At 33.6% G+C, this 14,947-nt stretch overlaps 1 protein-coding gene across 1 annotated transcript; it reads left to right on the forward strand.

Annotated features, from left to right (window-relative positions):
* Positions 1 to 1,421: 1,421 nt before the first annotated feature.
* Positions 1,422 to 13,109, forward strand: LOC110704407. Its single transcript, XM_021882189.1, has 4 exons — positions 1,422 to 1,707; positions 1,883 to 2,044; positions 3,327 to 3,566; positions 12,583 to 13,109. The coding sequence occupies exons 1-4, from the start codon at positions 1,633 to 1,635 to the stop codon at positions 12,868 to 12,870; spliced, it is 765 nt and encodes a 254-aa protein (XP_021737881.1). The 5' UTR covers positions 1,422 to 1,632; the 3' UTR covers positions 12,871 to 13,109.
* The last annotated feature ends 1,838 nt before the right edge of the window (positions 13,110 to 14,947 follow it).

Below are 14,947 nucleotides of genomic sequence, written 5' to 3' on the forward strand. Positions count from 1 at the left end.
AGAAGAATTGAAGAGGTTCGGCCGAATTTAGGAAGTCCGACCAAACCATTTTGTAAGTTTCAAACCCGATTTTTTCAGTTTTGCAGCAGTGGTCGAACTCCAAAGGTTCGACCGAACCAGAAGCAGGACAGTTCAACCGAACCATCCCTAGGTTCGGCCGAACCTACCCACAAGTTCGACCGAACTTACCCTTAGTTCGGCCGAACCTTTTCCCGTTTTTCAGTCATCTTGTGCGAACTATTTAAGTTGTTTTAAGACGTTTTTGCATTTTAATTAATGTTGAACCTTGCTTGATTTTGTAATCAAAGAGACTTTCTTTCTCTACCATAATCTTTGTGATTATCTTGCTTTCTTTGTGATTGCTACCTTGTAATCTTTTGGTTACACCTTAATCCTAGCTTTACTTGGTGTTGGCTTTAATTAAGACCCCTATTTTCATTATCTTGGTGATTTTGAGATACGTTTGCCTTATTTTGTTGATTTGAACTTGTTGTTACTTGATTTGTCCTCCCTTTTTCTTGGGTTTTGTTGGTTATTTCATATCAGGTGCAGTGGTGATTGAGACTACACTTAGTAGGGATGACCCGTGTTTGATTCCCCACAACAACAATTAGGAGGAGAGTAGAACCTAAACACCAAAAACTGATCCCCGAATTCGGATTAGCCCAAAGGATTAACTGTGTGGAACACCAAAAAAATAATGGCTTTAAAAGTTAAAAATTGACTTTTAAAACTCTAGTTTTATGAATATGAAAACCTTGAATTTGGGTTTTAATGGTGGTGGTGAAACAATAAGAAGAGAGAAAAGTAGCTGCCAGCAAGAAAAATGAAGAGAAACTAGTGTTGAAGCGACAACCAGGCAAAGTGGCGTCTAGGCGACGACCAGGCAGGGTGGTGGCAAGGCGACAACAAGGTTGGGTGGTAGTAGAATCATATATACCCGAAACTGATCCCCGAATTCGGATAAGCCCAAAAGATTAACCGTGTGGATACCAAAAAAATAATGGCTTTAAAAGCTAAAATTTGACTTTTAAAACTCTAGATCTATGAATATGAAAACCTTGAATTTGGGTTTTAATGGTGGTGATGAAACAATAAGAAGAGAGAAAAGTAGCTGCCAACAAGAAAAAGGAAGAGAAACTAGTGTGGAAGCGACAACCAGGCAAAGTGGCAGCTAGGCGACGACCAGGCAGGGTGGTGGCAAGACGACAACCAGGTTGGGTGGTAGTGGCATCATATGGGTGTGTGATAAGGTGGTGGTGCATTGATAAAGGGAGAAATAGAGGTGAAATACCAAAAATTTCTTAAAAAAATAATTTAGATCAAAGGGTTTTACTTCAGTTTTCTCTCTTACCCTTTATAGATTCTAATATTCTATTCTATTAACCCGTGTGAACCGAAAGCCCTCTTATTTTTGCCGTTTAAATTTGGTCCAAACACTAACAACGACCTAGAACACTACTGCTAAATAGGGCCAGAAAATACGGAGTATCATTTTTTCCAACATAAAAAAAAATAAATAAATAGTCCTAGTCGGTAAGAAAGGACGATTAAATATCCCACTTTATTTGGGAACTTCATTCCCTCAACATGGAAAGTCCACCATTTTGACATTTTTTAAACCTGAAGAAGATGAAGCAGTTGTCGTGCACCCTTAACTTTGATCCTACTTACGACATCGCCTTCAAAGTCGCTTCTATTTTACCGGTAATTTCTAATACAATTCTCTTTTCTCTAATTAATTCAACTTTGATTCTTTCACCTTTTTTTTTTCCTTATGTTGATATTTTGATAATCATATGTTAGTTCTAAATTTGGTGTTCTTGATAATTCTATTTGATCAATTTAAATTGCTTTGTATATAATATGATTGATATAATAGGTTCGAGATGTTTGTGCTCTTGGAAGTTGCTCGAAATTCTGGAGGGAATTATGTGGAGCGGATCAATTATGGGTTTTGCTGACTCAAGGGAGATGGCCTTCCCTTAATTTATCTGATCATTCGTTAATCTCTGATAATTCAATTTCTGAATCATACATAAAGGTAATTTATTTTGCTTTTTATTTATATTACTATCTCCGTTAACTTTTAGTTGCAAATTTGGGACATTATTTGTAAGATATAAAATATTTCAAACTTGCAAATAATCGTTAACGGAGAAAGTATAATTTAATTTTTTTTTTTTTTTTAATTTTAAATGTGTTTGTAACTGCGAAATTTGGATAGAGAATTTGGGGTATGGTTTGTATCCGTTCCAAATGTAATGACATGTTTAGAGTTTTGACACTATTCAGAAACTCTACTTTAATTAGCTTTTGTAATTTTATAAATAAGAAAAAATATGCTGAAGTCATCTCTTTTTAGGTGTATTTCAAAGCATCAACTTTTTTAATTTTACTTATTGATGATTAAAGATATTTATGATTGAATTTATGTATCGAAAAATGTGATTAAAAAAAAAACTGTGTCATCTAATTTGAGACGGAAGGCATTTTAATTTAGAAAGTCTTTAAAAGAGTGGCAACTTTGAAATTTGTGAAATCTGATTATGCTGAATTCTTGATAATCTATACTTGTGTCTATTCCTGTATAATCTTCTTTTAAGATTTGGCTAAAAAATAATCAACAGTCTTGCATTTCCTCTTCCACAATATAACTAACAGACATATTTATGCTTAATTTATTCTTGCACAATATCAAATTTTTATAATTTCTACATATTGATACTTAAAAATATTAGTGATTTAGGGGTAATGCATTGACAATCTTGGAATAAGATATGTTCTTTAGCCCTTGTATTTCTCTTAAGAAAAAATCAACAGTCATGCATTTCCTCTTCCTTTGTAATTAAACATAATTTGTTATCATTGTTTTAAAAGTAATTTGAAAATGTGCATCATGACCCGGGATTTTTTTAGAATTTAAGATAATCATGATTTGTTGTTGTTAAGCTTAAAGATGATCAAGCATATTGGCTTGAATTCATCTTTCAGCATTTTGTTAAAAACAAACTTAAAATGTTTCTACCATTTCATTCACCTCATTACTTTGTGATTTCTTGACATGTCACTGGATATAGGTTATTTTTTACTCAAAATATGGGTAGTGAAGTGTCAGTTTTCTGTTCCTTTGGCTGTTAACAAGTACATAACTCATCATGGTCCTGTCAGGCAATTATAGTTCGATTATTTGGGAAGCTGTAGCCTTACTATGCGAGTTTATGATGCAAAAGCCTGCTATTAGTGCTATACTTGAGATGCTTTTGGTTCCAGTGTATGCGTGTATCAATCTTATGGGTTTCGTTTATGATTGACATTCCTAATAGGGTTGGAAGAATTTCTATGTCAAAAGACACCGTGAGTTGGGAAGCAGAATTGTGAAATTTGTGGAGCAATTTTCCTTCTCTGTTTCACTGGAGGTTCATGACTATCTCAAAGCAATTGAAGAGCTCCGTTCAATGCAGGTGGAATTTATGGATGTGCAGATGTTTCTGTTCAGGCAAGAGCTGAATGTGTTTCTGAACTTGGTAGGATTACACTATTGTGTCAACTGGCTTGGAGTGCCGGTAAGATCACTACCATTCTTGTCCATAATTCTCATTTAACATTAATTCAAAAGTAAAATCCAAATTATTCATTTCTTTATCCACAACTTCTTGAACTCGATGAAGAAAACACAATAATAAAGTAGAAACTTTGACAACAAACTTTTCATTCTTGAATTCAGTTTTAGATAGTTTTTGTTAATATAATTTCATAAGTCAAGAAAAAACTAATAATCAGTAAATTAGGTGAAAAGTTAATGGAATCGGTGTTTAAAGTAATAAAACAGGAGCCAGATTGACAATTGCAAAATTATGAAAGTGTCAGTAATGACACGGGAAGCTTCTAGATAATTCTATCATGATAATCTAAGGGATCAAAATAGTTCTAAGCTTTCAATATAGTCTTCCTTATCTCTCCAACTTAACAAACTATTAATTTCTCTCTTTAACCTGTCACAGTCATATTTTGTGTCTGCATATCTCCCATATCATAGATTTAGGTAAAATCTGTTGTAAGCTTTCTTGTTAGGAAGTGGTTTAGTCATGCAGTTAGCTAAGTTTAGCTTATTTTAGGTTGTAACGAATAGGAACCTGAACATTACAGAAATCTAACAGAATAAACATGGATTATGGAGCTAACTATAGTTAATTATTATATTGACTACACAATCATCTATGATCATACTAAGAGCAAGTTAGCCTGCTGCCGCATTTAAAAGCCAGCTCTTCCTTATCCATCAAGTGGTTTAAACTCATTTGCAGTAGTTAGGTTACGTGTCATCCTTTGTAGTTTTTAATCTCCGTACAATATTGCTAGCTTATATGACAAATTATTTATGAGAGAGAATAGAATGACTTGATTATTATTCATCAATAAGTTGAGTATTTATACAAAACCTAAGCTCATAAGATAGGAAACAATCTTCCTAAAAGATATACTTAAATAATATCTTAACATATAATAAACCTAAATATATTATTCTCAATAAGATCAATACGGAAAATATATCACACATATATTTTCCGATATTATCTCTAACACCCTCCCGCAATCGTAACGGCAGTAACATGAACGTTGCGATTGGAAATTCTTCAAATTGTTGCGATATTATCTCTCTTGGTTTGCGGGTGCGGCCCAGACCCGCGTTTGACATGGTATCAGAGCCAGGCCCATGATATGGGACCTTAAATGGCTAAAGTTCACTGGGCCAAGAGTAGGTCCGTGTGAGGGGGAGTGAAGAAGCACTCTAGCCCGAAAAATCACATGAGACAAAGTTAAAAGGGACCTTACATATGAGGGGGAGTGTTGAAGAATAAAGCTCTCAAGTGTCACCACATGTAAGTGTCCCACATTGATTAAAGAAGAGAGAGTTAAACACTTTATAAGGCTAAGGGGCTACTCCTCCTATTGCCATATGGCTTTGGGGTGGAATCTCCTTGGACTTGTGAAATGGACTCTCTCTCTTGGTTTGCGGGTGCGGCCTAGACCCGCGTTTAACATTATAATTATTCATTTCTATGATTAGAGCTCTGACTTCCACCTGTATGTACAAATTGAGTTAATGTGAATTCACTTTTCTCCCTTGAATATGAAAGGTTAGCTATAGTGCAGGAATTTCAGTGAATATATTATGCTGATTATCTAGTGATGTTGCAGAGGTGGACATGTTGTCATTATATAGCAATGTTCTAGGGTCGTAGTGATTCGATTTCATTCTAGGAAAATTTTACAGCTCTTGACAGCTTTTTTTTTTTCAGAATGATTAACTATTAAAGTAGCATGAGAAAACCTCTTTGTTTATTCTAGTTTTTAGAAATAATATTCTCATCATTAGTCAATTATCTTTGATATATTATCATATATTCCAGGTTTCCCAGTATTTTAGTCAATACAGTTTTTCATATCAGTGATCTGTTAAATTATAACCCTTATTGGCAATCTTATATAGGCCATTCATGTGATTCTTCTCATGCGTCCAACCTAAAATAAATCTTATGGAACAGAGTTATCAGAGTAAGTGCAGCCTCTTTTGCACCCAAAAAAAAAAAGTAAGTGCAGCCTCTTTTGTGACGAGAAATTTTTAAGTCTTGAATAGTAAGTCAGTTCCTAATTAGTTTATGTGAATTGATTAAAACTTTGCATGTATTTTATGGTTGAGTTTGATTAGGATTTTAGGCACCTGCTTCATTGAAAATCATATGGGATCGAAGGAAGTATAATTCTTGCATCACCTTCTGTGATCTTTTTTTATGGATGGTTAAAAACTTGAGAAAATTATTTGGCTATGTTAGGATATAGTGCTAATTGGGCATAATATAATATATAATAAAAAGAAGAAATTAAAAAATATATATAATTTTATTATTTATTCATGGAAATTTTGCCAACAACTACCTTTTAAATGACCACTTTTGAGAACAACTACCATTTAAAATTTTCTTTTAAAAAAACTACCACAAAGTCGCAAAAACTTTGAGTAGCACTACCACGTTTTATTTTCTGGGAAGAATTTCCGGTTGAGAAAGCCTAGTTTATAAAATTTCAATCAATTGTGGTATAGAAAACAAGAAATTTCGATAGTAAAACACAATTATAGGTCAATTATCTTTAATTTTGCATCATAGTTTATTTAATTTCTCAATTAAAGCTTAAAATTAGGGTTTATGGTCAAAAAATTGAATTAAGGGCTTTACAAAATTGGGGGATTTGGGGCAATTGAAATGTATAATCCAATTAAGGGTTAATGTAATGCAATATTATCATTTAATTTGGGTTTTTTGAGGGAAATTTTATAAAATATGCCCCAAAAATTGAGATTCTTGCCGGAAACAATAAATGTGGTAGTGCTACTCAAACTTTTTGTATTTTTGTGGTAGTTTTTTCAAAAGAAAATTTTAAATAGTAGTTGTTTTCAAAAGTGGGCATTTAAATGGTAGTTATTCGCAAAATTTCCTTTATTTATTTATTTATTTTTTTGACAACAGCAACATATAATTTTATTATTTTTGATATGATATATATTCTTATGATTTTACAACGCTTTTATAACAATATTAATTACATAAATATTGTTAATAGTTTACTTAAAATTTGAATGATTATTAAAGTGAAATCAATAGTTGTAATATAATAATAACTAAAAATAGCTTGTTAATTATAGAGGATGAAGGAAGATTTTTTATTTTTAACACTCCTCCTTGAAGAGCTTCCTTTGAATGCCAAGTTTCCCCCTTAACAAGTCGAAACTTGATTTTGGAAGTGCTTTTGTAGACATGTCAACAATTTGTTCTTCAGTACAACAATGAACAAGGCCTTCCTGCACTTTCAACTTCACGGACAAAGTGATATTTTATTTTTATATGTTTAGTCTTTCAATGTTGTTCTGGATTCTGAGCAATAGCAATAGCAGATTTATTATCACAAAATATTTTTGTGGGTTGTTTATGAACTTCACCTAATTCTGCTAAGATTCTTCTTAACTAAATTACTTGATTTGCTGCTGCACATGGTGCAATATACTCGGCTTCTGCAGATTGAGCCACAATATCTTGCTTTTGACTTAGCCAAGAAAATACACCATTTCCAAGTGAAAACACATATCTTGATGTGCTTTTCATATCGTCTATAGATCCAGCCCAATCACTGTCTGAATATCTAGTTAGTTTATAATTTTTAATGGGCTTATACCATATTCCATAATCTGAGGTTCCTTTTAGATAACGAAGAACTCTATTGATTGCTTGTGAGTGTATCTGGCTTGGTTTTTGCATAAACCTTGCCAACATGCTTACCTCATACATCATATCTGGTCTTGTAGCTGTAAGATATAACAAACTTCCAATTATGCTTCTATATTGTTTAACATCAGCATCTTCAGAATCGTCTTCCTTGCTTAACTTCCCATTTTGAGCTAAAGGCGTAGACACCTGTTTGCAATTTTCCATTTTAAACTTTCTTAAGATGTTTTCAGCATATTTCTTTTGACTTATGAAAATCCCGTCTTTGGTTTGTTTAATCTCCATACCAAGAAAATAATTCATTAGACCAAGATAAGTCATTTCAAATTGCTTCTTCAAATCTTGCTTAAATGCTTCTATCATTGTTGGATTATTTCTAGTAGTGATTAGATCATCCACATAAAGTGATATGATTATGACATTAGGCCCATCCGTTTTTATGTATAATGTTGCTTCATTAGGACTCCTCGTGAATTTTTGTTGAATAAAGTAACCCTCAATTCGACTATACCAATCGCGTGGAGCTTGCTTGAGTCCATTTAAAGCTTTCTTTAGCTTCAATACTTTATCTTCCTTTCCTTTCACTACAAACCTTGTAGGTTGTTCGATATAGATTTCTTCTTCAAGAAAGTCATTTAAAGAGGTAGACTTGACATCAAGTTGATAAATTTTCCATTTTCGTTGTGCGGTTAGAGCAAGAATTACTCTAAATGTATCTTGTCTTGACATCGAAGCAACTGTCTCATTATAATTGATTCCGAATTGTCGTGAATATCGTTTTACTACCAGGCTTTGTGCATTTGAATCGAACCATCTGGATTAAGTTTTGTCTTGAATATCCATTTGACACCAATGACATCTTTGTTGGGTGGCTTGTCTTGCAATTCCCATGTTTGGTTTTTCTCAATCATGCAAATTTCTTCTTCCATAGCAGCTCTCCATTCTCCATATTGAGAGGCTTGCTCATAGTTAACTGTTTCATGCGTAGCTTGACAACAAAGTTCACATTGTTCAAAATCAAGATCCGAAATTCTTTCGGTTTTTAAATATATGTCTGAAATTCTTCGAGTTCTTCTAGGAGGTGAATATGTAGAATTATCATAGTTGTATCCATCTGATTCATTTGTATTATTATCAATCGCCTCCTGCGAATGTGGACTTCAATCACCTAGAGTTGATATTAGTGGTGTAGGACGCTCTTGATGAAATGTTGGTGTCGTAACATACCTTCCGTTAATATCATTTTGCTCCCAATTCCATGATGCATTTTCATCAAACACTACATCTATGCTAACTTCAACTTTATGAGTATATGGATTATATACCCTATATCCTTTAGATTGAGAGCTATAGCCAAGGAAAATACCTTTTTCGGCTTTATCATGAAGTTTATGACGTTTTTATTCGGGTACATGGGTATAACATACACATTCAAACACTTTTAAATGACTTATAGATGGGTTATATCCCGTCCATGCTTTAATTGGTGTTGGACCTTCTATTGCTTTTTTTGAGAGTCGATTTTGAAGATACACGGAAATATAAACTGCTTCTACTTAGAACTTGTTAGGCATTCCTTTGTCCTTGAGCATTGATCTTGCCATCTCCATTACAGTTTTATTCTTTCTTTCAGTTACACCATTTTGTTGCGGTGTATATGGAACAGTAAGTTTGTGATGTATACCTTCCTCATCACAAAATTTGTTGAACTCTAATGAGGTTTATTCTTTCCCATTGTCGCTTCTAAGATTCATTATTTGTGATGAACATTCTGTCTCGACAGAATTCTTAAATTTATTAAATATTTTGAAAACTTCAGAACGATCTTTTATGAAGTAATACCCATGTCATTCGAGAAAAATCATCGATAAATAAGATGAAATATTTGCTATCATCGAGATAAAGAATTTTCATTGGACCACATACATCTGTATGCACAAGTTCTTATTTCTTAATTACTCTTCTCGCAATTGCCTTTGGAAACGGTTGCCTTCTCATTTTTCCTAATTGACAACCATTGCATACACCAATTATATTTGAGTTAATAGGTACACCTTTCACCATATTATTCTGCGAATGAAGTTTTAGATTTTGGAAATTACTATAACCAAAATGCTTGTGCCATAGCCATGCAGCTTCATCTCCTTGTGCTTGCATTACCTTTTCTTTTCTTGCATATTTCCAATTTAAAGGAAACGTTTTTGTTGCATTTTAATATTTGCAACTTGATTTCTTTGTGGATCCAATATTGCACATGATTCACCCTTAAAGTGAACGGAATATCCATTCAGAATCATGTGAGGAACACTAAGCACATTCCGATTCAAACTAGGGACATAAAGAACATCATTAATTAGCTTTGTGCCTAATTTTTTTTCAACTACAATAGTACCTTTTCCTTCATATTTCACCGTTGCTCCATTACCCATTTTGATAGGGATTTTAACAGATGTGTCAGTGAAAATATCGCTTGGTCATATGATTTGTGCATCCACTATCTACAAGCCAATCTTCTCCTTTATTGTTATTATTTTGATTAGCATAGAAAAGGTATCCTTCTTCACCATCTATTGTCTCTGACACTTGTTGTTTTTTAAACCTACATTCTTTTCAATATGACAAAATTTCTTGCAATAGTTGCTTTGTGGTTTTCCCTTACGCCAACAATTCTTTTCTTCATGATTTGTATTTTTGCAAATTTTGCAAGGATGAAATTTACCGTTTCGTTCTCTCTCCTTATTGTTGTATGAATTATTTTGCTTGAAATTTCCTCTTGAATTTTGTGGTTTTAAAGAGGAAGAAGAATGTATGTGTCTTGATTGAAAAGCTCGGTCTTGACCATCTGTAGACATTGTTCCATTATCCCTAATAATCATTCTTTGTTCATGAATTCGCAGTGAATCAAGAAAGTCTATAAGAGATAATGTAGTGAGATCTTTTGCTTCTTCAATTATTTGAGCGATCGTATTGTACCTTTTTGATAAGGTTAATAACAGTTTCTGCACCACTCGGTTGATCCGTTGTACTTTCACCCATGGCTTTAATTGATTAACGAGCTCTATTACTATGGAATAATATTCTTTTATACTTTCATCTTTTCCCATTTTTAAATGATTAAACTCAAGTTGAAGCGATTGTAATTTGACGACCTTCATTTTCTCTGTTCCTTAAAATTCATTTTTCAAGGTATCCCATGCTTGTTTTGTCGAGGTAGCATTTATTATTTCAGGAAATATCGAGTCTGTGGTAGCAGGATGAATTTTGGCTTCTACATCTTTCTTTTGCCAATCAATTTTTCATTTAGTTTGTTGTGTTGCTGGTATGGCGTTTTCAACAACTTCCTAAATGACAAAGGCACATAAAACAACCTTCATTCGAATGCTTCAATAATTCGTAAATAATTATCACCATTGAATAGTGGAACAACTTGTTGATTTGTGCTTGAAAATGACATCTTTCTTTTTTTCTTTTTTTTTTGTTTAATTTTTTTATGTATTTATTTTTAAATTAAATATTTCTAACTTTGCGGAAATCGTGCTAGAGCCTTCTTAATCGTAGTAGCTCTTAATACCACTGTTAGGATATTGTGCTAATTGTGCATAATTTAATCTATAATAAAAAGGAAAATGTTCAAATTCGAACCAATCAGCCACCTTGCCCCTAGTGCAGCCCTCAACAACCACCTTACACACCATCTTACAATTTGTGGCTAATTGTTCAAATTCGAACAATGTAGAATGGAATTGGAAGAACCCTAGAAATTGGGAAAAATCTAAGAATTGACAATTGCTTGATTTAAGGTTCGAAAAACACATTGTGATTGAAAATAGAGGACAATTGAACGAATTAAAGCTTTGATTGCTCAATTGCGAACTTAATTTGAGCGAAAATGGTGGTTGCACTATGAAGAGGAGAGAGAGGGAAGGTCGTCGATGGGGTTTGGGTTCTGGGTAATGGTGGGGCTAGGGTAGCGTCGCCGGCGGGGGGAACGGGGAACCCTAGATGCTCGCAGGAGCTGGGTTGGTGGTTTTCCTTTTTAGGTTTTTTTTTTTTTTTTAAGTTTTTTTTTTTCAAAGTTAACTATAGCAAGTTTCTTTTAATTAATTAACTCTCATTAATGTCATAAGTGAGATGAAATTTTTAATTAAGGTCATTTTGTATAATAAAAAAAAAGGGAGGTTACCATTGGTGCGTAGCAAAAATTGGGGGTTATCGTTGAGAATTTCCCATTAATAATCGTGTACTCCTTCTCAGGATGTCCACAAATATTTTTCCCTATTTCTTAAAATTAAATTGTCACTCACACATGATTTACACCTCTTTACCCTTGCCTCATTTTTTATATTATGTGGGCTCTATTATCCACTATGTTATTATTAATTTATGGAAAATGTTATACATAGCCCTTAGGGCTACATATAAGAATTAAATTTACACTTGAAAATCATAAAAAGTTAAGAAATCATTAAAATATAAACACTAATAATACTGATTTACGCGTGTTTTTGTCATGAATTCCTAATTTTATACAATTTCCAAGAGTATATTTAATGCTTATGTATAGCCCTTAGGGTTACATATAACATTACCCTTAATTTATATATTCTTATACCCACTGTAACTAACAATAATATACCCGTTTGAATTCCTTATTATGCGTGTCCAAAGTACGTAGGAAATTTTCAAGGATGGGGGATAATTAGAACTTGCAGCTAGAAAATGTTTTTGTGCTATAGTTTCTTTGGAGTGAGCATGAGTATTGTTTGATGGTCAGATTTGGTTCTTCAAAGCATGGATCAAATTTAATAAGCTCGCAAATACCTTTGCATCTGCAATTATATAGTGCAGCTCACCTTACATTGCAAATTATCCAATAAGCTGAATAACTGACTAATTTAGTAACAGATAGAGGACAAAGAGGCAGGGGGGAATCGATTACATCAATTTGATCTTGTGTATGTGCTGGTTTGCAAAATCCTGAGTTTTATAGCCTTTTTATCGAGCCATAGTGATGCTTGAGGGATGAGTCTCATTTTGTGGTCAATCGTCTACAAACAAACAAGGGGGAGGAGGGGGATTACATCTATTTGATCAAGATCTTGTGTGTAACCTGGTTTGCTGTATTCTGAGTCTTATGGCCTTTTTTGTATTGAGCCATCGTGCTGCTAAGTGAAATTGCATTTGTATCTTTATGAAACTAGAAAACTACTTTCTGATTTAGAAATTGAGTTTTTCATCACCTTCATGCTAGCTACTATGCAGCTCTTATACTTTTATTTTGAGTTGTACTGTTATGCAGCTGCAATATGTTAAGGATGCCCTTCAATGCTCCGACATATCTGAGAGACAAGTTTCAATAAAATGGTGGAAAGTAGGACAATGGTCTAACGGGTTTCGCTTGCGAGATGAATCTCATTATCGTGTGGTATCGTTGGCCAACCTTGCTACAAACACACAAGAAGATGTTCTGGGGGTGCTATCTAGAGGAGCTGTCTATGAGGTGATACGCGTCCAGATATCTTCAGCACATCCACTATCTGTTACCTGGACATCCCAGAGCCGGATGTTGCTTGAGCGTGCACAATAAGCTTGTTGCCTTCTGTGTGTTTTTATATGTTTATAATGATTATGCAAATGCTCTTGTATATTAATGATCATGCTGGAGATGTGGTCTGAGAGCAATACCACATCCTCTCAAAGCAGGAAAGCAGCATCACTAATTCACTATTATGGTGCATTTAGAAAATGTATAAAAATGTATGACATGACATTTGTGTTAAATTTTAATTGAGCTCACTGTATATGCTTGTATATCATTGATTTTTATTTTTATTTTAATGAACATAGTCATGTTATATTATTATTAGAAATTCAAATCCGTCAAAGAAATACTGCTTTGAGGGAACGAGCCTAACTGAACAAGCTCAAAGTTACCAATGATTTTCCACCTTATCACTTGGTGAGCAACCGTATTACATGATCTTTTGATATGAGCAAAAATACATATATTAAATAACATCCCATCATTTCTAATATCATAAACTAAATGAATTTGAGTCATCCCACATTTCACCATCTTTACAGCATAGAAACTAGTAGCATTTAGTGTATCGCTCTCCACTTCAATTTGATTATAACCGAGCCTACTTGACACTTGCAAACCATATCTGATCACCGTTGCTTCTGCCACAATCCAGAGCTGTACAATGAACCACCTTAACTGCATCTGCAACTAACTGACCTACAGTGTCCCTGAATACCACCCCTAGCCCCCCCTTACACCCCCACCAGGACATTCGCCAAGTTCACCTTAACGCACCCTTGCATTGGCTTTCTCCACTTAATTGCAGCAGCAGTTTTTGCTTCAGCAACAGGGGGCAGCAGCACCTTTGTTGGGTTGGACAGAGTTGATTTGCATTGGGGGTCAATAAACCAAAAATCAAAACTGTTGTTAAATCATGATTAGTAATGGCCCAAGGATGTAACTGACTTGATTTTGAATTTTATCGAACTGTTCAACTATATCTATGTTAACTTTTTTTTTTTGACGGAATCTATGTATTCTAAAACACTAATTAAGAAAGCAATAAAACTATCCTAAAATATAATAAAAACTGTGAGGGTTGAGCTACGGTCAAGGTCTTTCTTTTTACATTTGAAAAAAAAAAAAAAGCGTAAAATATAATAAAAGCACACAAAAGTAATAAATTCTAAACTAAAGAGATAGAGAAAAACATCCACTAGGAGCATTCTTCGTTCATATCATATCTTGCCACAATATCTTGAATGATACTTATATTTTGTCTTTCTTATAATTTTTTTTTGTTTTCGATTGATCCCTTTACTTTCCAGTGGATTCCTTGTAGTAGTTGAATGGTTTTCCATGAGAAAATACAAGTTGATGAATATGATAAATAAAATTTGTTTATCAAATGGCAAAATTGTTTTATTTACCATTTTGTCATTTGATAAACAAATTTTGTTTATCAAATTGATTAACTGGGGCTTTCTCGTTTTCCATAATGTTATTGGTGAACATACATTAATTAAGTGTCAAGATTTAAATAATTGAATTACGGCAAAAACTAACGAATAATCTCGGGAAGTGGATAAGACAACTAAAAGTAGAAATATTAAATTTGTCATGCATTTCCAAATTAATACCAATTTAGGAACTATTTTGACGGCAAATACAAGTTCATGCCCCAGATTTGCGAAATTCGTTAATTCGATGGCATGAATTGTAAATAACATGCAAATGTGTGCCCCTTAGTTCAAACAAATTGACAGCTCACCACATCTCCGTTAACTTGGATTTTGGACGCCAAATTTACGCCAAATTCAATAGGCGTTAGTTGCATGTTAACGCTTGTTAACTGTGGTTAGTTACTGTACACCACACTGTAGCAAATTTGAAATAACCATGCATTATTGCCCTAAGCAAGCAGCCCATCAATAAGAGAATGGAAATGGTATTGCCCTTTGTAGCGATTATCAAGCTATAGTATTGTGAGTCGATTTATAATGTAAGATGATTAAAGTTACTCAATTTTGATTGTAGGCTGAAATGGTAAAGCGGTGGTAGCGATTAGCAAGCTTCAAGTAAGTTTAACTTCCTATCTCCTTTATTGATTATAATATGGTTTGATGTATAATAAGTTGAT

This window comes from Chenopodium quinoa, unplaced genomic scaffold (genome assembly GCF_001683475.1).
Source record: "Chenopodium quinoa cultivar QQ74 unplaced genomic scaffold, ASM168347v1, whole genome shotgun sequence".
Lineage (NCBI taxonomy): Eukaryota > Viridiplantae > Streptophyta > Magnoliopsida > Caryophyllales > Amaranthaceae > Chenopodium > Chenopodium quinoa.

Bases quoted from the DNA above. Each gene is read 5' to 3' on its own strand.
- LOC110704407 (XM_021882189.1), top strand. From the start codon at position 1,633: ATGAAGCAGTTGTCGTGCACCCTTAACTTTGATCCTACTTACGACATC. The intron at 2,045-3,326 runs GTAATTTATTTT...CATTCCTAATAG, and splicing joins TTTCTGAATCATACATAAAG to GGTTGGAAGAATTTCTATGT. The intron at 3,567-12,582 runs GTAAGATCACTA...ACTGTTATGCAG, and splicing joins TCAACTGGCTTGGAGTGCCG to CTGCAATATGTTAAGGATGC.